The sequence below is a fragment of the Myotis brandtii genome, unplaced genomic scaffold, assembly GCF_000412655.1.
Source record: "Myotis brandtii unplaced genomic scaffold, ASM41265v1 scaffold17, whole genome shotgun sequence".
Classification (NCBI taxonomy): domain Eukaryota; kingdom Metazoa; phylum Chordata; class Mammalia; order Chiroptera; family Vespertilionidae; genus Myotis; species Myotis brandtii.
Genome location: NW_005356259.1, coordinates 2,683,951 through 2,709,829, shown reverse-complemented (window position 1 = coordinate 2,709,829; position 25,879 = coordinate 2,683,951). Strand labels below are relative to the sequence as shown.

At 38.2% G+C, this 25,879-nt stretch overlaps 1 protein-coding gene across 1 annotated transcript in view; it reads right to left on the bottom strand.

Annotated features, from left to right (window-relative positions):
• Window positions 1–25,879, bottom strand: part of RELN (reelin) — a 475,654-nt gene that overhangs the window by 314,758 nt on the left and 135,017 nt on the right. The window contains exon 8 of the mRNA XM_005862985.2: window positions 3,410–3,545. Within this exon, the coding sequence (XP_005863047.1) occupies window positions 3,410–3,545 (136 nt within the window). The remainder of the gene's footprint in view (window positions 1–3,409; window positions 3,546–25,879) is intronic.

The window sequence follows — 25,879 nt, the reverse complement described above, 5'->3', positions numbered from 1 at the left end:
AGCAACTTTATTCTCAGGCCATCCTCTCCTCTATGTCTCTCACTTGATTATTTTTAACGAGAAAGGTAGTAAAAAAAGACAGCCCTCATTACTGTGTGGCTAAGTGGTTTAGCTATAAACTTGTTTTATTTATACAGCATGCTCTTCTCTGGGAAAGGCACACACAGCACATGATGTAATTGTTTGGGATTTCAGTTCAACTGTTCCATAATTCTTACTACAAGATTTTAAAAAAGGACTTAAATAGATAAGTGGGTTTTTTAATCATACACGGCTGTTCTAATATGAAATTACAGAATTGGGTGCAGTGTCGATTCAACTGCCACTTTAGAGAGAACGTACATGTGGTAAATGATAGATATTAGTAGCTGGGTTCTTCAAATCCAAGACACAATCAATTGTAAGACATTAAGAAATAAAGTAAATGCTGTCAATTATGATTATAATCTCTTCTTTTGAGATTCCAAAACATTTTTTAAAAATCAGTATTTCAGAATCAATGAAATATGATATCATTATGAGCTATTAAGGAAATTTTATTGAGGGCCTTCTATCGTCTGTATTTCAGTATTAGGACCTGTTAGGTACATAAAAATAGCTAACACAGTCCCTGACCTTGGGGGATTTAAAATCCAGTTAAAAAGGAAAATACACTTGTAAAGAAATTAAATAATGTATGAAGTAACTAATGATAAGAAGTTATACAAAATATATGACTAAAGCATATAAGCATGGCTGAAGTTTAATTTTTAAAAAGCTATTCTTCCTACTTTAAAACGTGAAACTTTTAATTTTTGAGGTTAGTCAAAAAAAAGAGAATCATGATATATTTACATTCAAATGCCATAAGTTTATGTGTTATTTTATTTTTGCTGAATGTTTAAAATTTATGGTGAACATTAGCAATCCCCTTCAAGTATTGCTGGGCACATACTAATTACAGGTTTTAACTCTTATATAGCTCTACTCAACACATAATAAATAGTGCAGTAAGGAACAAAAGTAAAACATTGCAAGACTTTATTTTGGAAATTTTCAGATAAATTGTTTCAGCGGTCCATGTTCAATCTTCAGTTTTCCTGTAGTCTCTCACAAGCTAGTTAGGAAAGGAGATTAACAAAAGCATCTTGCCCACATAAGAAGCAGCTACTCCATGCAAAGCTCAACGTAGTCATGGCTCATGTGAAGCAGAGACTTAATGCTATTAAGAATAGCAAAAAGTGCAAATTGCATCATAAAAATTTTGTTGGGAAATACGAGTGAGAGTGTGTATTCTTTGCAGAGAGTAAAAATTACTTCTGAGCAAACTGTATTTTTCTGACCAACTGCTAAGAAAATATTCTTTGAAGTTAGGACTTAAAATACCTGTTATTTCTCAGAAGAAAGTAGAGTTTGATATCCCAGGAACAGTGAGATCATATGCCATCAAACATGATATTTAAACAGATTAAATTTAAACCTCTATTTCTTTTTGAAGTAAGCAATTCTATATTGTTGACATAATTTATTTTGTGTTCTACTGTTGACAAAAATAATTCTTGTTTTAAATTACAAAGTGATGCATGGGAAAAATTTGTTGTCCTTCCAAGTGCAAACATGAGGAAGATAAAGTGTGCCAAAAGAGTCAGAGGTTACTATTAAACAAAAGGAAAAAACAACATTGAACCTCATATAATCCAAGGGCATTTCCCATGTTTTCTCTGTTTGAGACATTGTATCAACTGTGGAGGGATCACAAAGAAATAAGAAGTTGTCCCTTTCCAGGCAAGAAATTAATTCAAATAAGTATACAGTAAACCAATCAGCATGTCAATTCTGTTATTGATGTCTTGGAAATCATTATAGTATAGAAAAGTGGGCATTTTCAACAGTTCTTGAAAAAAGGGTAGGACTTTAGCAATTGAAATTTATAGAAAAAAAAAGTATTCTGGGCTATGAGAAAAGCATGGAGAAAGAAAATCACAAAATGTTCAGGGAATTGTAGGAAGTCTTATCAATTAACACCCTATCCAGGAGGTGCATGCTATAGGAAATAAGAGAAGATGGTAAACATCAATTATTGGGAAAAGCATATCAAATCCATGCCAAAGGGCTGGCTTTCAGATGGAAATTTGGGGGGATACAAGTTTTGAGTGATCAAGATTGTACCTTAGGAAGATAAACTGGCTAACAATGTGCAGGATGGATTGGAGGAGAAATAGGCCGGAAGTAAACAAACCAGTTGGGATGCTACTGCAATCAATAACCTTAGCAAGAGGTACTGGAAAGAATGAGTTCAAGTATGAAAAACTTCCTGAGGGAGAAAATGATGAGATTAAATGTCAATTAACTAGAAGGATGAATCTGATGTTTGCATCTTGGTAACCCAGAAGATAGGCAAAAAACAGGAACCCTTGACACTGAACTGTATGCTATTAAAGGGAAGTAAAGATAGTAGTGAATTTGGAGTGTGCATATTTTATGAGACTCTGTCGTCTGAGCAGAAGGTTGGAATAGAGAATCATTCAATATGCCGTCCAGCTCTATTTTGCTTGGCTGCCCATAGAATGCTGTTTCTGAATGGCCTCTGACCTTATTCCATTGGCCTATTTATCCATTCAACAAATATTCAGTGAATGCTTAGTGTGCCAGGGACTGTTTAGACAGTTGGGGCAAATGAGTAAACAAACAAAAAAATTCTTGCTTTCAAGGAACCTGCATTTCAGCAGAAAGAGATAGACAATGAAGATACATAATTAAATGTGAAGTATATCATGTGCTAGAAGTAAAAAAAAAACAAAGATATGGAAAGAAAAGATAACTAAAGAGGATGAGGAGTGGTGGTTCTGGGGCAGTGGTAGTGGAGTAGTCTATACTGAGAGATGTCACAAGTCACAGCCTTTGAGCCACAGTGCAGTGTTTGTCCGAGGCCGTGGGGGCATTACTCACTACATTTCCCAGTTTCCTCTGGATGAAAGCACATGAGAAAGTTATTAAGTTCCTATAGAGACCCTGATTTCTCACCATCACGAATCTCTTATTTGATCACATTTCCTTCTTGTCACTAATGGTCAGAAATCAGAAAGCTAAATTTGTGGTCTTCTTCCAACATGTATATGAGTCTCATGGCATTTTTAGTACCTGTTTTCATCTTATTTTCTAAACGAAAATTTTCATAATGCCTTTATTTTTATCTTATTGTGTATTTTGGTCAGCTAAAATCTAATTTAGAACTCTTGAGGAATTAATAAATATGCAAAAATAAAGTTACTTTAAAGAAGTTTTCATCTCTTTTTTTTGACACCAAAATCAGTAAATTCCATTAGAGTCAAACTTGTTAAAATAATACACTTTAATAGTTACCCTATATGTAACCCAATGAGGGGTATATTTGCCTTCCTCAGTGGTCACAGACACTGTGGGTACTTACATGAAATTCACGCAGCCTGTGCCAGCAGGTGGAGCAATCCAGACGAAGCTGAGGTTGGTTGTGGGCAGATGACTCACATGAGAGGCCACCACGCTGCACATAAACTGGTTACCAAACTGGTGGTCAGACATGATCCCTGAGAGACAGAAAGGAAGTTTGTATAAAAACAACAAAACGAAGTCTTTCTTATCATAGCCTAACAATATTTTCTGTATATTTTTCTTTTATGTTAAGATTGATTCATCATGCTGTTTGGGCTTCCCCACAGATTATGCAACTTTCTATTTCCTATTGTTAGAAGGAAATTAATCATTTAAGACATTATTGTTAAGGAATAACCTAATAAATTTATTGCCATAGTATTGGCTTTGCTTTGATTTTGTTGATTGGTTGTTGCCCATCACCAAAGACCACTAGGACCACATTGGAAGTGTTTACAGCAAAGGAAACAAAATTCCATTGATAAGTGGAAGGTATCTCAGAGAGGATGTTAGAAGGGGCTTGTTAAAATATTTGGGCTTGTGTTGTTATTCTAGAGAACAGGATGGTCAAGCTGGCCCCAGAATTTCCAAATTTTAGTACTGAAAGTCCTGCATCCTGGGGACACCTGCTCCCCTCCCCCCCTGCCCAGTCCTGTTGGGGATGTTACAGAGAAAGGTGGCTTTACTTCTGGATTTGGCGCTATCAGAAAGTAAGGGCAATTTTATCACTGAGTATCTTAATTTTTGTCTAGGAGACATGAGGAATTGAGTAGGGCTCAAGCTTTGATTGAAAAAAAGTCATGTTGACAAGAAGAGGGGATGTTGGTCATTTTGGTGGTTTGCACCATGTTCTATATCCAGGCATGAGTATAGCGTGGTCCTCCCAGTTTCAGAGTGGTCTCGTTTGGGGCTGATGTCCTGTGAGACTGCTTATGTTCAACAGGAGAACACCACGGCCCCCCTGTGAGTGCCGGGCCAGCTCCCAGTTGAACTATTGGGGAGCTTTCTTTCCCTTTTCCATAAGGCTATTCTCCCAGGTTTACCTCAAGTACAAAATATTAACACATGACTGGATAATAAGAAAATAAACAACTCAATTTTTAAAAATGGGCAGAAGACCTAAATAGACACCTCATCAACAAAGACATGCAGATGGCAAATAAGCCTATGAAAAGATGTTCAACATCTTATGTCATTAGAGAATTACATATTAAAACAACAATGAAATGCCACTACACACTTACTATGGCCAAAATCCAAAACCACTGACAACACCAAATGCTGGCAAGGATGTGAAGCAACAGGAAAACATTCGTTGCAAGTGAGAATGCAAAATGGTCTAACCCTTTTGGAAGACAGTTTAATGTTTTGTTACAAAAGTAAATGCACTCTTACCATATAATCCGCAATCCCACTCCTTACTAGTTACCCAAATAAACTGACATTTTATGTCCACACAAAATCCTGCACATGGAGATCTATAGCAGTTTTATTAATAACTGTCAAAACTTGGAAGTCCCCAAAATGCCCTTCAGTGAGCTAATGGATAAACTGTGGTAGATTCAAACAATGGAATATTATTTAGAGCTAAAAGGAAATGAACTACCATGCCATGAGAAGGCAGGGATGAGTAAATGCATATTACTAAATGAAAGAAGCCAATTGGAAATGGTTACATATTGTATAATTCCAACTATATGATATTCAGGGAAAGATAAAAGTATGGGGATGGTAAAAAGATCAGTGTTCGCCAGGTTTGGGAGGGAGAGAGGTATGACTGGGCAGAGCACAGGGGAATTTTAGGGCAGTGTATGATGCTACCATGGTGGAAACGTGTCATTGTGTATTTGTCAGAACTCTTGGAATGTACAACATCACAGTGAGCCCTAATGTGAACTATGGACTTTGAGTGATAATGATGTGTTAATGTAGGTTCATCTGTTGTAATGAATATATCACTGTGGTGCAGGACAGGGACAGGATGGACGCTCTATGTGGTGTGGGTGGCTGGGGACAAGGGTACATGGGAAATCTCTGTTCTTTCCATTCAATTTTGCTGTGACTTAAAACTGCTCTAAAAATAAAGTTTATTAATAAAAACATTGCCAGAAGTGGGCAGTTAAATAAAACATTCATTTATTGACTTTTTGAAATGGGCAAATGACTTACTCTCTCTGAGACCCAGTTTCCTTATCTATAAAATGGAATTACCATGTCCCCTGTATCCTGAAGTTATAGTGAGAATTAAAAGGCCCAAACACATACAACAGCTCCTAGTACAGCACACCTGTGTTTGGATCGGTGCCCTTCCTGGCTATCATCATAGCAGTCACTGCATTCCTCCATCACTGCACTTGCCCATCTTTCCAAGGTGTCTGTGATGGACTAGGTCTTTCATCTTTATATTCCAAGCAACTGTCACAATACCTGACACATCACAGATCGTCAAGAAATGTTTTCTGAATAAATGCAAAAATAATGTAACTATAAAAAAGACAATAGAATTTGTGGCATATGTTACATTAACTAGTGAAATAGGATCTTCTAGAATAGGAAGTTATTCTGAATAGTAGTTCATACTGGGCAAAGAAATAGAAAAATAAATCTATATTTTTTATACAGCCAACAATGCTCTTTTTCTCATTTAAGAATTCATTTTTTGAGCTGTATCTTGAGACAAAATTCTTCAAGCCAGAGAAACCGCAAGGTTAGAAAGAATAAGACTCCCAGGGAAATTGCCGAGTGCTGAAGGTGACTCAGGCATTGCCGCTCCCCTCTGGTCGGGCATAAACAGGGAGCCAGTGTGTAGAAAATGACACATCTGCAGGAGTCAGCTGCCAAAAGGAAAACACAGATTCCAACCACAATCATTGTGGGAAGGGAAATGAATCAAACAAAATAAGGATGCAGTGTTTCACAGCCTTGGTAACCGGATTCACATTCGAATATCTCCTCATTCCTCAAAACTCCTCTTAGAAAGTGAGTGGATGTCTAGGCTACATAGTACTTGACAGAGATGTTATAAAGCAGCTATATGTCATAATTACCATATGCCCTATCCAGATAAATATGCCACAGAACCATAGTCTGGCAGGCTTAACAGGCTGGCCCGGTAAGTTCCCCAATGTGGCTGCACAGGGGCATCACCTGAAGAGGCTGAGTAAACACTGGTGCCAGAGATTCGGGCTTAACAGGTTTGAGGTAAAGCCTGAGTAATGAGAGTTTTAAAAGCTCGCCAAGCAATTCTAACATGTAGCTGAGAACATGCATTAAAAACGTGTCTTAGTAAAATGCTGTCCAGAATTCGGGGCTCAGGGTAATAACCCTGCGGCACCAATACACAATTTGAAAGTATCCAGCAGTGTCTTACATATGACTCTGGTAGTAATACAAAATAGCCTATCTTCTTATCCATTACTCCTAAACCACCCCAATATGTATTCTGAGGATTTTTTTAGATACCTTCAAGTAATATGAGTGGTAGTGGTCTTTTGCTTTTTTAAAAAAAAAACAAACATAGAGCACTGGCACATTATACTCCTACCACATTTTAATTGGCTTTCCTTTTCTTTCTTTCTTTTTTTTTTAAACATCTAAAGGTTGGCCAGAGTTGCAATTATTAGAAATCTATTTACCTTATCAACCAGCAGGAAAAACAACGGTATTTACAGAATCCTTATTTTGCATCAAACATTATGTTAGGCCCTATGGAGGTACATAGAAGAAATTTGGGACATAGTCCCTACCCTGAAATGACTTGAGCTGGGAAGAGAGACCTGGAATAAATTGACATTCTAAATAAAACAGCTAACTTGGTGGTATTCCTGGAAAATACAAAATAGGAAAGAAAGAGGGATTAACACAAACGATTGTAATAATAACCAATGCTTGTTGAGCACTTACAACGGCCTAGCATTATTCTAATTGCTCCGTGAATGCTAACTTTTTGAAGGCTCTTAACAACCCCATCAGATAGGAGCTGTCATTTTCTCCATTTTAGCACATAGGACAGAGCAAGCAGGCAGTGTAGCCTGCATTCAAACCACAGTGCCCTTGCTATATAGTCAGAAATGGCGTTATTGCAGACGGAGACAGAAACTGAGTCTTCAAGGAAAGGCTAAAATTTCCCATAATTTTTTTTTAATTTTATATTTAGTAGCAGGGTATAATTCAGAGACTGTCACCTCACTGCCACAGACTGCATGACTTTGTCAGGATGCCCTCTCTCAGGGTCAGTTCTGACATCTGTAAGCTGCTGGTCCACAACCAGTAAGAACCCTTTCAGTGCCACAGCTGAGTGCAATGTAAGTGAACGGAGGAAAGATGGGAGGACATCACACAAGGAGCAGAGGTGCGCATGTAAAATGAGAACAAGGAAGACGAGAGCAGTCAGCATCAGCTTCCTGTGTCCTATGAAAACAATTTACTGCATCTGCCACACTGATATTCTCAGTGGTTTTTGTGTCATGAAAGACATATACCATCTAATTAATATGTAGGGTTTATATTATATATTCGGAAGCCTATTCTTGGGATAACTGAAATTTGAATTTGGTAATGAATTTAAATTTATGATGGTGTTTTCCCTGCTGCAGGCTGGATAACAGGATACATATTGCATTTTTAATATCACTTGGAAAAGGGAAAATGGGATCTAGAATAAAAGAATTTAATTACGCTGCATATTTCAGGGAGATACAAACATATAAAATATATGCTGACAGAAGAAGATTTGACTTTGGGTGGGGGCACACAATGCAATATATAGATGATGTATCATAGAACTGTACACTTGAAACCTGTATAATCTTAATATTGCATTTTTAATATCACTTGGAAAAGGGAAAATGGGATCTAGAATAAAAGAATTTAATTACGCTGCATATTTCAGGGAGATACAAACATATAAAATATATGCTGACAGAAGAAGATTTGACTTTGGGTGGGGGCACACAATGCAATATATAGATGATGTATCATAAAACTGTACACTTGAAACCTATATAATCTTATTAAACATTGCCACCCAAGAAATTTAATTTTAAAAAATAAAGATTTCATTTTTATTGTTGTGGTTATGTGTAAACTGTCACACAAAATTTTTTCACATGGCATTTCTTCCCTAGAGAAAGAAGCTATTATAATTGACTATGAGAGAAAGTAAGCACTTCAAGAAGTATGGCTCTCTTGACCTAATTTTGAGCAAAGAAAGTAAAGTATATCCTTCAAACTCTGAAGTTTCACAAGATTGATAACTGTCTTGATTTTAGCAAGATTTTAAAGAATCCATGTTATAAATACATTTTCTTTTAAATGTTGTGTACCCACATTTGAGAAATAGAATATTCACAATCCTGTTATAATTTCTATATCAAGAAATAATATAGCCCAGCTGCTGTGGCTCAGTGGTTGAGTATTGACCTATGAACCAGGAGGTCATGGTTGGATTCCCAGTCAGGGCATAAGCACAGGCTTCGGGCTCAATCCCCAGTAGGAGGTGTGCAAGAGGCAGCCAATCAATGATTCTCTCTCATCACTTATGTTTCTATCTCTGTCTCCTCCCCTCCTCTGTGAAATCAATAAAAATATTTTTTAAAGGAAATAATATAACTCTTTAAAACAATTATTCTTTTGACAAAGTATGGTGCTTGAAATTCATTAAGTCATTCAATCTTTTAAATATGTAACTCAAATATATATATTTATCTTCCTAATCAAAGTTTGTGGTTATAAAATAGGAATCTATATCAGAGTTTCTTTTAGCCACCTTATACTTCTGCACGATTAGGCTCACAACGTCTTTAACTGTTCTAAACTTGCTTCCATGATCCCTTTTAAGACAGTGATACACATTTCTGTGCCTTCTGGGACATCATTTTCCCTGACAAGTCTTCAGTTATTTTAAGTTTGTGACTAAACCTTGTATGAACTCCATTTTCCCTCAGGAATACTTTCTATGCTTTTAATGTGCATACCTTGGGTCTTCAGAACTGTAACTAGAATTTCTATGATCCCCCATCTCTAAAATAAAATGTACATATCCTCATAAAAATGTAGACCATTCAGTTCCAAGAAACACATTGAAGATTTTATTACCAAAAATAACCCAAGTAGTGAAAAAATTACACATTCGTGTTGGGTTTATTCCATATTTTTTAGATTAAAGATGTACATTACACATACCTGTTGAGTTTGTAATTTGCCATGGTTAGTGTTAACATGGGTAGAACATGTTCTAGTTTACTTTCCATGGGGTTCAAGAACAAAGACGTCTGTGGATGGGATATCACCAAAGGGCAAGTATTACATTAAGATTTTAGATTTTTGTTTGTAGAACATGTACCCTTCCTATATAAAAATGGTGAAACCTTAAAATAAATATTATTTGATTATTTCAAAAGCTTTCAGAAAGTTTGAAAGAATATTTTGTCAGAAAGTTTAATAAATGTATCAATTTATGTCTCCACTAGAAGTATAAAATAAGACACTTTTTTGTTATTGTTAATCTGCATCCAAGGATATTTTTTCCCATTGATTTTTAGAGACTGGAAGGGAGGGAAGGAGTGGGGAAGAGATAGAAATATTGATGTGCAAGAGACATATTGATTTGGTTGCCTCCCACACACGCCCCAACAGGGGCCAGCATTCAAACCTGCAACCCAGTTACATGCCTTTGACTGGAAATTGAACATACACTCTGACCACTGTGAAACACTGGCCAGGTCTTAAGACAAACATTTAAAATTATTTCTATTTTCTTTTATTTTTATTAATTGCTTTTTATTTAAAAGTGATATCTAAAAGCTTTCATTACTTAATAAAATTGGCCTGTTCTGAAAATCTAGTTTGGAAAGTTCGTGTTATATTATTATAAGCGAAGAGAGGAAATGAATTATGGAGTTTGTTTTTCTCATTGTTTAAACTTTTCATATGATTCAATATGAATAACTATTTACTTACAGAATTTGATTTGTCTCTTATTTGCCTTCTTTGCTAGGTTAATGTACTCAAGCATTTCAACGAAGCTAAACACAATTTTATCTGCTGAAAAGTAATCACAGAACTTCCTGAAAACATCCTTATTGCAGCTTATCTGTGAAGTACAAGCCTGATGAAAATGGATATGAAAAGACCCTCTCAAGTAGTGCTACAAGATAATGAATAGTATGTGCACACACTTTCACATATGTACACTGAGTTTGTTTAATTTTTAAAGCATTGATTTGAAGGCATTTGATTTCAGATTTAAGTCTAGAAGCAAAAAAAAGAATACTAAAACCCTTTTGAAGTCACTCTGGAATTCTATGTCTATGGGCACGTTAGAAAACATATGAGGATCCATGCTATTTCCACACTTACTGGTTATGTAAAAAGAGCTTATTCTAAGTCAACCAGATTCTTTCCTCACTCACTGCAGTTACAAAGATGAGAATTCTTGTTGTTGCTTTCCTTCTCCACTTCTCTCCTAGCACTACCATTTAGCAAATGCCTTCTCTGTGTCAAGTGTTCTCCCATATTATTACCTTACTATTACGGGAGAGGCAGTACAGGGGAAAAGCTGAGAACATAGACCCTGAGGCAGTCTGACTAGGTACATAGACCCCTGGCATCCTCCCTCCCTGTGCCCAAAGGGACAGGACCTTAATGACAAGACAGACCCCTGTCCTGATCAACAGAAATCCTCTCCAAATACAGCGATGGAGTACAAAGTGAGCAGGCGAGTGTAAGCAGGAAGAGGGCCCCTCCTCTAGGCACAAGGATTGGTTTTCTCCCTCTCCCTCTCTTCCTGATTCCCCTCCTTCTCTAAACACCTTAATTTCTCATCAGACAGTTACTGAATTCCCTTTGTCCTCTTGGTAAATGTATCTCTTAGTTAGATACAGATGGAGTGAGATATCCTTAGGTCAAAAGTACTCCCCTAAAGGGCAAAGCCATACAGTTACACTTAGGCCTGTGTGGCCACCGAGTTCGGACACAGCAGAATCCTTTCCGAAGAGCAATACAAAATTCACTGCTAAAGGTCCCTGACAAACTGGTTCCTTCCCTACTACTTCATACTCTCCCTCACCCCTAAAAGCTGCTTGGTGGTAGAAAATCACTACACATTGTCTGCCTCCAGCCTTTCTACAGCAAACACACCGTGCTGCGTTCAGAACTATATTCCGCCTCACTATCAGGTGCTTTGACTTGTTCTGGCGTGTGTTAGATTCATAGCACAACTTCTAGTCTAGAAGCTGAATTTCACACATATACAGGCTAAAGAAATCCAAAGAGGAGAAGGCTTCGGAGACATAAACCCAAGCCAACATAGGAGCCTGAAAAGATCTTCAGCAAAAGTTAATTAAAAAATAAAATTATTTTTCATAACTGAAACTTTATATCCATTGAAAACAACTCTTCATTTCTATCTCTCTGGGCTGATTTATCATGACCCTTATTCAAAATTCATACTCTATCATGGCCAAACTGATTATAATTGTATGTAGACATCTGTGGGTTTCTTCTCCCTAGACCAGGGGTCAGCAAACTATGGCCCAAGGGTCAAATCTGGACTATTTTTGTGCAAGCATTGAGCTAAGAATAGTTTTACATTTTGAAAAGTTGTAAAACAAAAAGATGAATATGCAATAGAGATCTACCCTTATGATCTGAAAAGCCTAAAATATTTATTAGCTGGTAGCCATTTACAGAAAAAGTTTGCTGACCTCTGGCCTAAGATGTCCTTTATTTCTCTGGCTTGGCTAAACCATTACTCACCACTTAATACACATATGAGAACATAAACCAGCCCCTTCATAAATTTTTCTGTACAATTCCTTCCTATATCCAAGGTTAATGTTAGGAACATCTTTATGCTCTCAGAATACCCAGAGAGCAAATCATTTCTCTCAAGAAACTTAATCTAGGAAAAAAATGGAAGTAAACAAACTGTGATAAGGATTATATTAAAAGACCATATTAATCATGGAAATTTATGTTTTCGTGGTAAAAAATTGCCCCCTAAGTTACAGGTCAACAGTATATGAGTCAAAGACTCTTCAGGGAAGTTGTCCTCCATACAAGGGCTCAGCAATCTAAGATATTTCCATATGGTAGCTATGCTATCTCAGTGTATGGCTTCCATTGCCATCACAGCAAGTGGATAAAGAAACCTATAGGCCCTGGCCAGATGACTCAGTTGGTTGGAGTGTTGCCCCATATACCAAAAGGTTGTGGGTTCGATTCCCAGTCAGGGCACATATCTAGATAGTGGGTTTGATCCAGTGTCAGGGTGCATAAGGGAGGCAACCCATCAATGTTTCTCTCCCCTTTCTCTAAATATCAATAAAAACATAAATTCGGTGAGGAATTTTTAAAAAAAAGAAAGAAAAAAAGCTAGAGGACTCACATCCTCTATTCTGTGCTTCGACTGGGAAATAGTATACTTTATTTCTCCTCATAACCTCTTAATCAAAATTATTCACATGGTCCCCATAAACTACAGAGACCAGAAAGTGTGGAGGAGCAGATAGCTATTTCATGAGCAATAAATGCCTTGACCAAAAGGTATGTACAATTAATTGAGGCAGAATAGAGTTTGACAAGAGTTAGGATTCTCTAGAAAGTTGACTACAAAGTGGCAGAAAAATTCATGACAGAGGATGGTGAAGGTAACTGTGAAACACAAAACATAAGGTTCTGCACATCCCATAGGAAAGAACAGAGTCTCTTCAGTACCACGGAGAGCTCCTGCACTTTAAATTACTCTAAGACCCTATGATGTCAATTGTAATGCCTTTATTTAGCAATGGTTCATTTCATAAACATTTATTATGTGCCTATCATAGATCTTGTAGAAGAAACAAGTTTCATAACACATCACTAACAGCCTAATGGGGAAGACAAATAACTGTATTGCAATGAGGCTAAATGATTACAAAGTCATCTTAGACATATTTAAAATAGATTAGGAGTTCCACACAATCAAAATGGTCGAATAGGTAAACATAGTACTCTCATCCTCCCCTCTCTTCTTTATTCTTTCATTTCTTCTGCATACTTTAGGTTTCATTTTCTCTTTTTCTAGCTTCTTAAGGAAAAAACTCAGGCCTTTGCTTGATGCCTTTCTTCTGTTCTAATATAGGCATTTAGTGCTATAGCTTTCCTTCTACATATACTTTAACAGCATCCTACAAATTCTAACATGTTGTGTTATCATTTTCATTACATTTAAAATAGTTTTAGCTGAAACCGGTTTGGCTCAGTGGATAGAGCGTCGGCCTGCGGACTCAAGGGTCCCAGGCTCGATTCCGGTCAAGGGCATGTACCTTGGTTGCAGGCACATCCCCAGTGGGGAGTGTGCAGGAGGCAGCTGATCGATGTTTCTCTCTCATCGATGTTTCTAACTCTCTATCTCTCTCCCTTCCTCTCTGTAAAAAATCAATAAAATATATTTTTAAAAAAAGAATGAGAGCAGGGTGGGTAATCACTGTTTACCCTGCCCTGGTGATTCCCTAAGACCCCATTCCACCCAAGTTGTCCCCCCGCCCCTTCCAAGCTATTTCCAGTGGCTTTTCCATATGAATGGCTTGTCTTGACTCATGCTTCACACTTTCCTAAAATCTTTCAAACAAGCAGCATCTGGCCTTGGCAGGCCCCATACCTCTTATTAAGTGGCCCCAGGCCTGGCACTAACAGCAGCAGGCCTTGATTAACAGCATGGCCTCTCTTGGGCACCTCCAAGCCCAGCATAAGTAGCTGCCATCTGCAGGTCACTTTGTAGCTCAGGCTAGGTGGCCCTGGAAAGAACATCAGGGTTGGATGACCTTGGTCTGTACCTCCTGGGAGGCCCCAGAGCCAGCACACCTGGTAGTCAGCTTCAGACCACGTCAAAGCATCACCCAATCACATATAGGAGCCACACACTCAAGGGGCACATACCTGTCAGGGCACATACTTAGGTTGGGTGTTCGATCTCTTATCTGGGAGCACATGGGAGACAACTGATCGATGTTTCTCTCTCACATCCAGTGTTTCTCTCTCTTTCCCCACCTTCTTCCTTTCTTTCTAAAATCAATAAAATGTCCTCAAGTGAGAATTTAAAAAGAACAGTTTTGCTACTTTTGGTTGGGAGACTTTCACCAGGTCAGGGAGGGAATTCAGAGGTTAAGAGATTTAGTGTGAAAAATCATCTCCGTTGTGGCTTTCTAAGATGAAGGAAGTGTCAGATAACTTATCATCCAATCCAATGGTCAATAAAGAGATACCTATGGTGATGGGAATAAGAAGAGAAAGGCTTTGATTTTAGCCCATTGCTGTATTCTTCACAGGAACTATAGGGAACATGCACATGGAGGAGCACAGCAGAAACCTGAAATTGGCAGTCTGTTTCTGGTTGTCTGCTATGGAATTCTGATCTATTCTGAGGATGCCAGATTTTTGCCAGCAAGGGCGAAAGATGCCTTGGGGGCTTAATACAGTGAAAGGTTAATGCCCAGATATTGACAATGCAAAGCAAATTAGGTATCATAGAAGAAGTATACATTATTTTGTGAGCCCATAGATATAGCAAATGCATCTACTTGGGATAGAGAATCCAACAATTACAGCAGCATTTAAGACATCTTTTGAAAGAGGTGTAAAATTCTTTTGGGGGGTTTGTTTCAAAAGGAACAGTATGCTCAAAATGGAAAAGTTCTGAGAGAACTATGGAGAAGTGGGTGTCTAGAAAACAATGGTATGCACAGCAGGCACATGGGGGGAAGGAGCTGGAAAGCAACTGAGCCTCGAATGGAAAGCCCTTGAATGCTCCACTCGAGAATCCACACTGCTTCAGGCACAATGGGGAGTGACCACTGGAAGTCTGTGTAAATAGACGAAAATATTAACACAATGGTGGTATATAAAATGAATGTGTGCAAACCAAAGAGCATCAAGGATGCTGGAAAGTTGCTTCAAGAGACCAGGCAAGGCATGAGAAAGGTTGGAATTCTAGCGTTAGGAGAAGGGGTTTTTATTTGAATTTATTGTTTCATGCCTCATATTAGTATTCTAAAGATTCCATAACAACGTATCAGAAACTGGGTGGCTTACAACAGCAGGAACTTATTGTTTCACATTTCTGGAGGCTGGGAGTCCAACATCACGGTGTCATCGGCAGGTTGGTTTCTACTGAGGACTGTGGGGAAGAATCTGTTTCATGTCTCTCTCTGAGCTCCTGGAGGCCCTAGGCTTTCCTTAGCTTATAGGTACATTATTCAATCCTCCAACCTCACAAGGCATTCTCCATGTCTCAGTCTTCGCATGGCTGTCTTTTCATAAGACCACCAGTCATATTGGATTAGGAACCCACCCTACTATGACCCCACCTTTGCTTAACTATCTGCAGTAACCCTATTTCAAAATAAGGTCACTTTTTCAGGTACTGGGGGTTAAAACTTCCACATATTTTTTGGGGGAGATTGGGGAGACACAATTCAACTCATAATATGTCTCAAGGGAATGAAGAAAAGCAGGAGGAGCTGCAGCCTTCTCACGTGCAGAAGTGTTTGCGATTGTGAAATCATGGATGTAGTTCTGTGACTTTGCAAGGTAGAAAGGCTATGCTTTGTTAAGATGCTATCAAATAAGAATACCTCATTTTCTAAATATTGACTGGTTTTACAATTTAAACTTGCCTAAAATACAAAATAGAATAAAACACCACATAAAATAAAGGAAGTAGTTAGAAGAGTGAGTAGCAGGAGCGGGGAGAGAAAATGTACATAAAACACACACACAAATATATTGGCAAAACCTTCTAGAAAAATTTCTAGCTTTCAGTTGGAAACTGCATGAAGGAGTCTGCATGACTTTCTGAAATTAATATGTATCTTTAAAAAGAGATAACCCATATATTTTTAAATATTGAAAATCACATATATTTTTAAATATTGAAAATCACTGACTAATATAAACTCTAAAACATATAAACAGTCACAGTAGAATGATCATTAAATTTGTCTTTAAAGACCTTCTAATAGGAAAAAGTCAATGTACCTAACAAAAGTTATTAGTAAAAACTATCCTCATTTATTTGCCAACTCAATTAACTACCCCCCTGCCTTGTCCAACATATGTTATCAATAAGAGCCAGGCAGAGTTTAGGCTTACATTACAGGAATGTGGTTCTTTATAAAGATGTCACAAAAGGTGGCATCAAGATCACTTTCCAAAGACAGACTGGCTAGGAAGTACCACTAATTGTCAGTACTGAGGGCTGTGGGGAAGAATCTGTTTCGTGCCTTTTTTATAATTTTTTTTATGAAATAAGGAGCATTCCATAAAAGAATGTGATGGCATTTCCTGAAAGAGTATAGAATTGCAAAAAGGCCACCCATACTGTCCAGATTTTAGAGAAAGCTGAACTGGCCTCATTTAAACAGATTGTTTTTTTTTTCTTCTGCCTATGCACAGGGGTATAATTTAGTCTCACCTGGGTGTATAGGGATTTACAAACACAATTCCAATTACAAGGAACAGGATTTGCACACGTGAGGGTCTGCCCAGATTGCTACAAATTCACCTTCTAATTTGCAGTGTTGCCCCCAGACACAGAGAAGGATTCTGCCCGCATATGGTGAGTGTGTGGAAGCTGCTCCCAGTGCACCAGGTGGGAGGTACTGGAGCTCACAGTCAGGGAGGCTGAGCAGATGATTTACAGCTGACGTCTAAGAGCTCCATAGAGAACTGCCAAGCACTGTACTAAACGCCACCAATCAGGCAAATCCAGTCGTGGTAAACAGGCTTGGCATTAACAGCACAAATAAAATATGCTAATCACTTGTTCTACTCCAGGAAAACAAGTCGTCAGGGAAGATGGTGGGGTGGGGGAGCCACATCTTTAGGGCTTTGCCGAGGTTTTGTACATTAATCTCTATGACTTCACTGATACTCCTATCCCATTTACAACATGGTAATGTTTTATACAACTACCCTCTTTAGCAGTCTCTGGAAATGTTCAATTCCCTTACAGGCTACCAAATAAGAATAAGGAGTTAACTATAGCATTTACAATACATTTATCAGGTCTATTTTAGATAGTATTCTCTTTAGGATGCAATTAAGTTACAACAGGGCTGGTGGTATGCAGACAAGATTCAAATCCTGCCACTGCCATTAAATACCTTTGAGACCTTGGCCAACTTAAACTCTCTAGGGCCTCATTTCCTTGCCTATAAAATGGGATTTATAATAATATCTAATTTTTAGAATTGTTGGAAGAATTAAATAAGCAAAACTCTTAGAATAGTACCTGGCACATAGTTAGTGCTCAATAAATGTTAGCTACTGTAATTCAATATACTGTCTCTTCACCTTTGACATAATTGCATTCTTAATCAATATAATATTTTAAATTTGAGTAATACCAAATATTTTGATGGCTTGTAATGGGGAGTAGGGGTTAGAAAAACTCAGAAATGAGATATTTTTCAGGGAGGTGTTAAAAGGTCGTTTGGGGGGTTGGTTTGTAGAGTTGAAGTATATAGTTACAAATCCTAAACATCATAAAAAATTTAGTATTTGTTTTTACTTAGCTTATTCACAAGAGCAATCCTTTTCTGACCTGCACCAATACTGTCATTAGTGTTTCCCTTACTATACATCCTTATTTCATCATTTTGTTTGCCCATTGCTTTAATAAATAAAACACAGACACTCAAGGTAGCAATGGTACTCCAACAGCATTTATTCTTTGTTATAGCAAATGTTGATGGTGTGATGCAAATTTTATTTACTAATTAATTGATCCCCTTATGCACAACTGGCCTGAGAAATGAATACTAGCCCCAAAGCGGGTAGGGGATCCCTGTACATTTTATCAATCATAATAAAGATCTGAGCCCAGGCTTGCTTAGAAGGCAATGAAAATAGAAGAGTGGAGGTGAAAGACTTCAATTTTATATTTCCAAGTCTTCATGACCATGGGCCAGTCATTGGAGAACGTAGCAAATACTTGACCCTTTTAGCTTTAAAACTGGAGTGATAATCAGATGAATTGGTAGAAATAAGCAGAGAAGATTATAGAAATTACAAGATTAGCTTTAATGAAAACACAATGCATGTTTTATGTACTTTTTGAATGTGTGGATAACTCTGAATTAATACTATTCAAAAAGAAAAAAGGGCCACTTCAGTTTCACTGTGCTGATGCTCTCTGCACATTTGGTATCTTTAAAGGTTTCATATGTAATCTTACAAGTACTAGATTAAATATAATGTTAGTATAATATTAATTGAATTTTTAACAAGGCACACAATGTATTCAATGTCATTAGTTTCCCCTGAGAAATAACAGTGCCTCTTGAACTTTTTCTCACAAAACCTAGAGTTCTAAGTTTGATTTTTTCTCTTTATGTGTCAAATCTTTACTTAGCAAGTTTCCAAAAATGTGAACAAATGGAGCACAGAACATAGTGACAGGGGTTTCAGAATTTGTCTGACTTGCCTTCAGCTCGCTGAGAAAAGATTACATAGGGAAGAGAGGATACCCAATGTAAGGCACTGAGCCCACTTAAATCTTTTTTCAAATGTGCACAATGACAACAATTTACATTCCTCAAATCCCCAAGAACAAAATGTCAAAGCAATGCAAGTAAACCATTAAGCTACATCCTCTAAAGGCATTAGTACAATTACTTGTTTTATTGGCTTTAAACATGCAAGCCAAACCACGATAAACTGAATGGAGCATATGTCGTTCATTATATCATAAGTATAAATGGAAATTTTTAATATCACCCCAGCTGTTTCTATCAAAAGCAGAAGGTAATTAATGATGACTAGGCTAAACAACAACAAAAACCCAACTCTGAAATAACTTTATACCCAACCCTCAAAACACTTAAGATTCATCATATTGTGAAATCTGTGAGGCAAATACATTAACACTTCTTTATTATATTCCCTAAGGGATCAAATTTTAAGTTTTTATTTTAATTATAATGTGTAGCAAGCCAATTATCATATGGAGTGAGTCAGTGAATGGGATTACACTGTTTTATGGGTCCTCAGACAGTGCTGAGGACTGAATGTTTAGATGCAGAAATATATATAATGAGGAGGAACTTGTTGAAGGACTCTCTCAAGTGAGAACGGAGTCTCATTAGCCTAGAAATAATAACAACAATAAGAGCTACCATTTATTGATGTTTACTATCTGACCTGCACTCTTCCCCCCTCCCCAATAAATCCTCACTACAGTCCTATGAAATAGCAGCAGTGGTATGGTGAGCTGGCTTATACTGGCTAGAGAATGCTTATTCTTCCCAATTCAGTGACATCATATTGATAGCATGAAAGTGACTATTTACATCACAGAAATTGGCAAACACTACAAATCCAGGATGGTCCCCACTCCCCACCCCGAGAAGTGGTTCTTAAACATTTATCCGCACCCCACTGAAAATAGGTATGATTATTTGTACAATATAGAGGAGACAACTGATACTTAGCAAGACTACATGATTAATTTTAATTCAATTTTAAAATTTGAATTTTAATTTTAGAATTTCCTGGCAAATGCACCAATCATAATTCTAAAACAAACAAAAACACCATAACAAACCCTATTATAAAAACACTAAAATGCAGTGGCCATTATTTTAATTACTAGAGGCCCAGTGCACAAATTTGTGCATGGGTGGGGTCCAGTTGGCCCTCCTCGATCAAGGCCGATCAGGCCAGGCTGGCAGGGGGGAGAGGCCAAGGGCAGTTGGCTGACCAGCCCCGCCCCCTGGTTGAACTCCCAGTGGAATTCTGGGTCAAGGGGACAATTTGCATATTAGCCTTTCATTATATAGGATTATTATTATGGAATGATAAATGATTTTCTGACTCTTTACCAACAGCCTTAAAATAATCAACAGCATGTCATTGGTGAAAATTTCATAACACCCTCAGGATAATCCTACCATGTGTTTAGCATTGTAAAAAGTAGTATCACCAATACAGACATAAAATGCAATGCTTGATAACAAAGATCTTCTACCCTATCTGAAGAGGCGAGCAGACATTAAAGCACCAAACAGAAGATTAGTTATAAATGCTGAAGTACAGAGTAGGAGGTATTCTATTTAGCATAAAGGGAGGAGAGACTGCTTAAATAATAATTTTTTTTCTGATGTAAAATATATATAATTGATTTCAGAGAGGAATGGAGAGGGAGAGAGAGATAGAAACATCAATGTTAAAAGAGAGTCACTGATTGGCTACCCCCTGCACACCCCACACTGGGTGCATGCCTGAGCCCAAAACCCAGTCATGTGCCCTGACTGGGAATTGAACCCTGACCTCCCAGTTCATAGGTTGATGCTCAACCACTGAGCCATGCCAGCTGGGCTGATATAGTTTTGATTGAAGGTGCTTTAAGGTTTCTAGAAGCTGGTGTAGGAACATGCTTTCAGTTCTCTGAGGACTCCTTCATCTCAAGCAACCACAAATATTATTCGAGTTAAAAAAAATTATCCCAAACCCCTGGTATGCTGACACGCTCTTAGGGTTTATATTTTGGAAAGATTATAGCATATTACAAATGACTGCATTGTTATCTGCCCAGGAAGGGAGAGGGAAGAAGTGGGACTTAAGTCTGGAGGTTGGCAGAGCCCAGGTCATGAATCACATTATTTGCAAATAGGTGTATTTTAGGTGTCTTGGTGAAAGATATTTTTTAGTTAAGTTGGCACTCTGCCTAGCTATATTTCAGGTAACATATGGTTTCTGTGGTAAGACTGGTCATAAACTGTTATAGAAACTCCTGCTCACTAATAGGAAAACCTATTTATGTTCCACAGGAAGGAAAAAAAAAAGAGTTCCAGAGAGTGACCAACAGTGTCAAATACTGCCAAGAGAACAGGAAAGATGGGATTAAAAATAAGCCATTGGGTAAGACAAACAGAATGCCAATGTTGACTTTTATGAAAATAAAATCAACAGTATGATGGACAAAAAAGAAAGCTTTATAATAATGTATTGAGTGGTGAGTAGGGGGTGAAGAAATGAAATTTCTTAGTAATTTATAGAAACATCAATGTGAGAAACATCGATTGGTGGCCTTCCCACAGTGATTGAACCGGCTCCCTGAGTATGTGCTCTGATTGGGGTTGGAATCTGCAACCTTTCGGTGTATGGGACGGCGCTCCCACCAGTTGAGCACTGGGCCAGGGCAAGTATGCTTTCACATGAAGTTTGGCAAGGAGGGAAGCTGGGAGGTATGATGATAGTTTGAGGGTGAAGTCAGATCAAGCACAGGATTTATTTTTTGTTTTTAGTCTTTTGAGCATGTCTGCAAGCTGAAAAAAAGCAAAGAGTGAGAGATTGAAAACAAAAAGATGAAAGTATGCTAAATAGGTTCTGGTACTAATTTCAATGGGGGAGAGGGAGCAGGATAGAGATTTCTCCATATCCCAGCGGTTCTCAACCTGTGGGTCGAGACCCCTTTGGCGGCCGAACGACCCTTTCACAGGGGTTGCCTAAGACCATCCTGCATATCAGATATTTACATCATGATTAATAACAGTAGCAACATTACAGTTATGAAGTAGCAACAAAAATAATTTTATGGTTGGGTCACAACATGAGGAACTGTATTTAAAGGGCCAGAAGGTTGAGAACTACTGCCATATCCAAACAATTCTCCAGACACCAGCTGAGTAAAATTTAACACATTCACAGATTCAGGGTTCGGTTCTGCAAGACTGCTCTCCTACCTTCACTTCAGATACCAGTCACAAGACCAGGTTATGTGCTTCTGACAGACCGACTATAGATTGGTGGTTCCGGTGACCTCCTCCTTGGACTTCAGACACCATTTTCAAGTCCAAGTTGTTACCTGTATTTCTGATCAACTGTTTATAAATCAAAGGTTCCCATAACTCCCTTCACAGGCCTGATTAATTTGGTAGAGCAGCTCATAGAACTCAGAGAAACATTACTTACTAGATCACCAGTTTATTGTAAAAAGATGTAACTCAGAAACAACCAGATGGAAGAGATGCATAGGGCATGGTATGGGAAGGAGCACAGAGCTTCCATGCTCACTGACATGTTCACCAACAACCTTTTGGGTTTGTATGGAGACTTCATTGCATAGTTATAAATGATGAAATCCCTGGTCATTGGTGATTGAGTCAACCTCCAACCCCTCTTCCTTCCCAGGAGGTTGGAGGAGTGAGGAGGCTACTGATCATGTTGTTGGCTTCCCTGGTAACCAACTCCCATCCTTAGGTTACCTAACAGCTTCCCAAAAGTCATGGCATTAAGACAACAAAAGACACTTTTATAGTTCTTACCACAGGAAATTCCAAGGATTTTAAGAGGTCTGTGCCAGGAACAGGGTCAAAGACCAACTGTATATTTCTTATTATAAATCACAATATCACAGATATAAAAATAAAGTCAGACTTTGACAGTGGGAAACCCATGAATTAATTCAGTGGCTGCCCATCATGTACAGCTCACTGTGGTCGTAATTCTAACCTGTCTTGGATGAGGCCAAGATGTAGGAAATGCAGGAAGTAGAGTGGAATAAAACAAGTACAAATTTTCTCGCTAAAGAAGGAAACAGTAAGATTTTTCAGGCAGTACAGGATGACTGATCCTTTAGTATATGGATCTGAAAGTGCTCCACTGTCAGTGAATTTGAATTATTACAGCAATGTCTGAGAATTTGCAGGGGAGTACAGTTGATACATAGTTCAAGAAGATAAAAGGCAGTGTTAACTGAAAATTAATTTCCAATTATAGTATCAGACATCCTATTGAGGTGACAAAAGAAAGCTAGGTAGATAGGGGTGGGACCATGGGAAGGGAAAATAAAACCCAAGAACCAAGCTAGGAGGAGTTACTAAGATACCCCAACTGGGTGGGGAAAGAAGGGTGCATGAGAGAGGCATTAACTTTAAAATGTATAGATATTGCTAAGATAGGCAGTTTGCAGATAACCAATCACAAGGTTGTAAGGCATAGAAATCAATCCCAAGGATGCTGCTAAGGCAAAATTCTTTGGAAGGACCAATCAGGAATTAACGAGCATATATAAAAGAGATGGGCCATTTCGTATAAAGGCGTTCATTATGAATCTAAGAGGAAAATACACAATGCATAAAAGCAGAAGACATAATTATGATCATCGTAGTCTCTACCCAAAAGACAACTAAAACACCATGCACCATGCGCGAGAATCATGGAATGTGAGAGCTGGAAGGGGCCCTGGAACCATCTGACTTGACTTCATCCTTTTACAGATGAGGAAACTGGGGCTCAGGAAGGGGGTGTGATTTGTCCAAATGTCACCGGAGAATTGCATGAGGGGAATTTCTCTGGCTAGTGGAAGGGGGTTCTTGGGGAGCGGCTGCAATAAGAATTTCTGGAGGCTCCCATGGGAGGATGAGATGTGGTAGAAAGTTTTATTTGCATGGAATTATATTCCCTCGGTTTATAAAGTCCCATTCTCCTTAAACCAGTCTTAGAAAATGTGCAGCTGGGACTTCAGGAGAGCTAAAAGCAAAGACAGTGTCCAAAGTTTCTGTTCCATGGTGGAGTTGAGTCCAGCACAGCATCAGACTAATTCCAGTCCATCAGTCCACTGTGTGGGGCAAATGCAGGTGGGCCAAGAGGGCCAAGAGAGGGAACTCCCTTTGTTCAGAGCTTATGCATCTCAGATTTCACAGCCTTGCAGTGGCCACGCCTATTCTGGCCAAGGACCTGCTCCCAGGTGTGACTGACAGATAATCACCTTTCCTACATCCTTCAGACCTGACTGGGCATTCATATATCTTTCCTTTGTCCCAGTTCCTTCTCTCAGAATCTGCAAGGAACAGTCCTGGATGGAGTTAAACTGCAGCTTCCTGGCAAAGCTGTACAACTGGCATGCCTATACTATCTGGCCTTCCCTTTGCTCCTTTCCTGTTAACTAATTAGTAACTGGGTTAATTACAACAGTATCACAAGGACATAGAAGTCATTAGTGAGAGAGTTGAGATTAGAATCTAGATTTCAGAGGCCCAGCTGCCATTCTGAAAACCCCACACCCGTATAATGGGGTTAGACCTTTTAATGGCCTCACCTCAGTGTTCTCCTTAACCACATCTTCATGGGAAACCAACTCTTAGAGTTTTGCAGATTTTTATTAAAAAGCTATGGAAAAAGGCTTAAAGTAAGAGTGTCTGGAGGATCAAAGGTGAATTATGGAATACGGAGGGTGGCAGACTTTGCCCAGTGGGATTAGACCAAATAAAACATTCAACACTTATATGTTCTGTATCCCCGTAGTGACTTTTTTCATGCTGCTTTTCTGTACATTCCTTTACCTGAATCTCCTCTGAGATTGGTAACATGGACATTATTAGAGGAAGAAGTTTCACTCCAGGACAGTATGGTACAGACACATCTCACATTCCACGTAATGCGAAATCACTTGCAATCATTATTTTCCTTTTAAAAATCCACTAAGTTGTTCAGCATTGGAAGAGATCACTGTTTTGTTGGTGGAGCACCAAATGAAGTAGTTGGTTTGCATAAATGTGACATGTTGAGCAAAACATATGCAGCCTTAAACAATAAAGTTTACACGGAGCCCAGGAGATGGTCACACTACTGGAGTCACGCAAGAACTCAGACAAACCAAAGCAACAGCAGATTCCCATCCTGCATTTCACCTTCACCCAGGGGCATGTGCTTTTTGGATGGGAAGACAAGAAGAATTACTTGCACCATTTATTTTTATTCTCCCTCTACCTCCCTCAATTCTAGTTGAACTGTCATAACTTAAACACATATATGACACAATTCCACTCTAAATGACTAACCAAGATCACAAGACTAATTACTGTCATTTCAGGCCCATATGTAAATGGCATCATGAAGAAGTTAATGAAAAGTGTTTATTTTGAAAGTCAGAGTGTGAAAATCCTTGAGCTTGGAGTCAAGTACCTTGATTAAGCATCCATATCTGATGTTTGAAAACCATGGAACCTTGATCAATTTGCCCAACCACTTGATTTCAATTTCTTTACCTGCAACAGGTGGTTAATATTAGCAATCTTTTAAGTATAGTATGTTATGTGCATCAAATGGAATAATGCCAGTTAGAATATTTTGTAAACTGGGAAGCCATAACAAATGCAAGAATTATTGCTATTTAAAATTACCAGTGGCTATTGTTGGAATTGGTCTTGAACATGTGATAAACTCCTGAATCTATTACCAGAAGCAAGCAATGAGTACTATTTCACCATATACAAAAAAAGCACTACAGCTTAAAAATAAGCAAACAAACAAAAGCAACCCCAATTAAAGTTGGGAAAAACAAATCTAAACAGATTTGTTTTGTGTTGATGGTTTTCCCAAAGTGAGTCCAGGTGCATTTTAAAGACCCACATTGGGCATGTTTGACAGCAGGTAATGGGCTTGCTTCTTTTTTAGGTAATGGATATAACACTTGTAACCCCATCTATTAAATGCACAATTGATT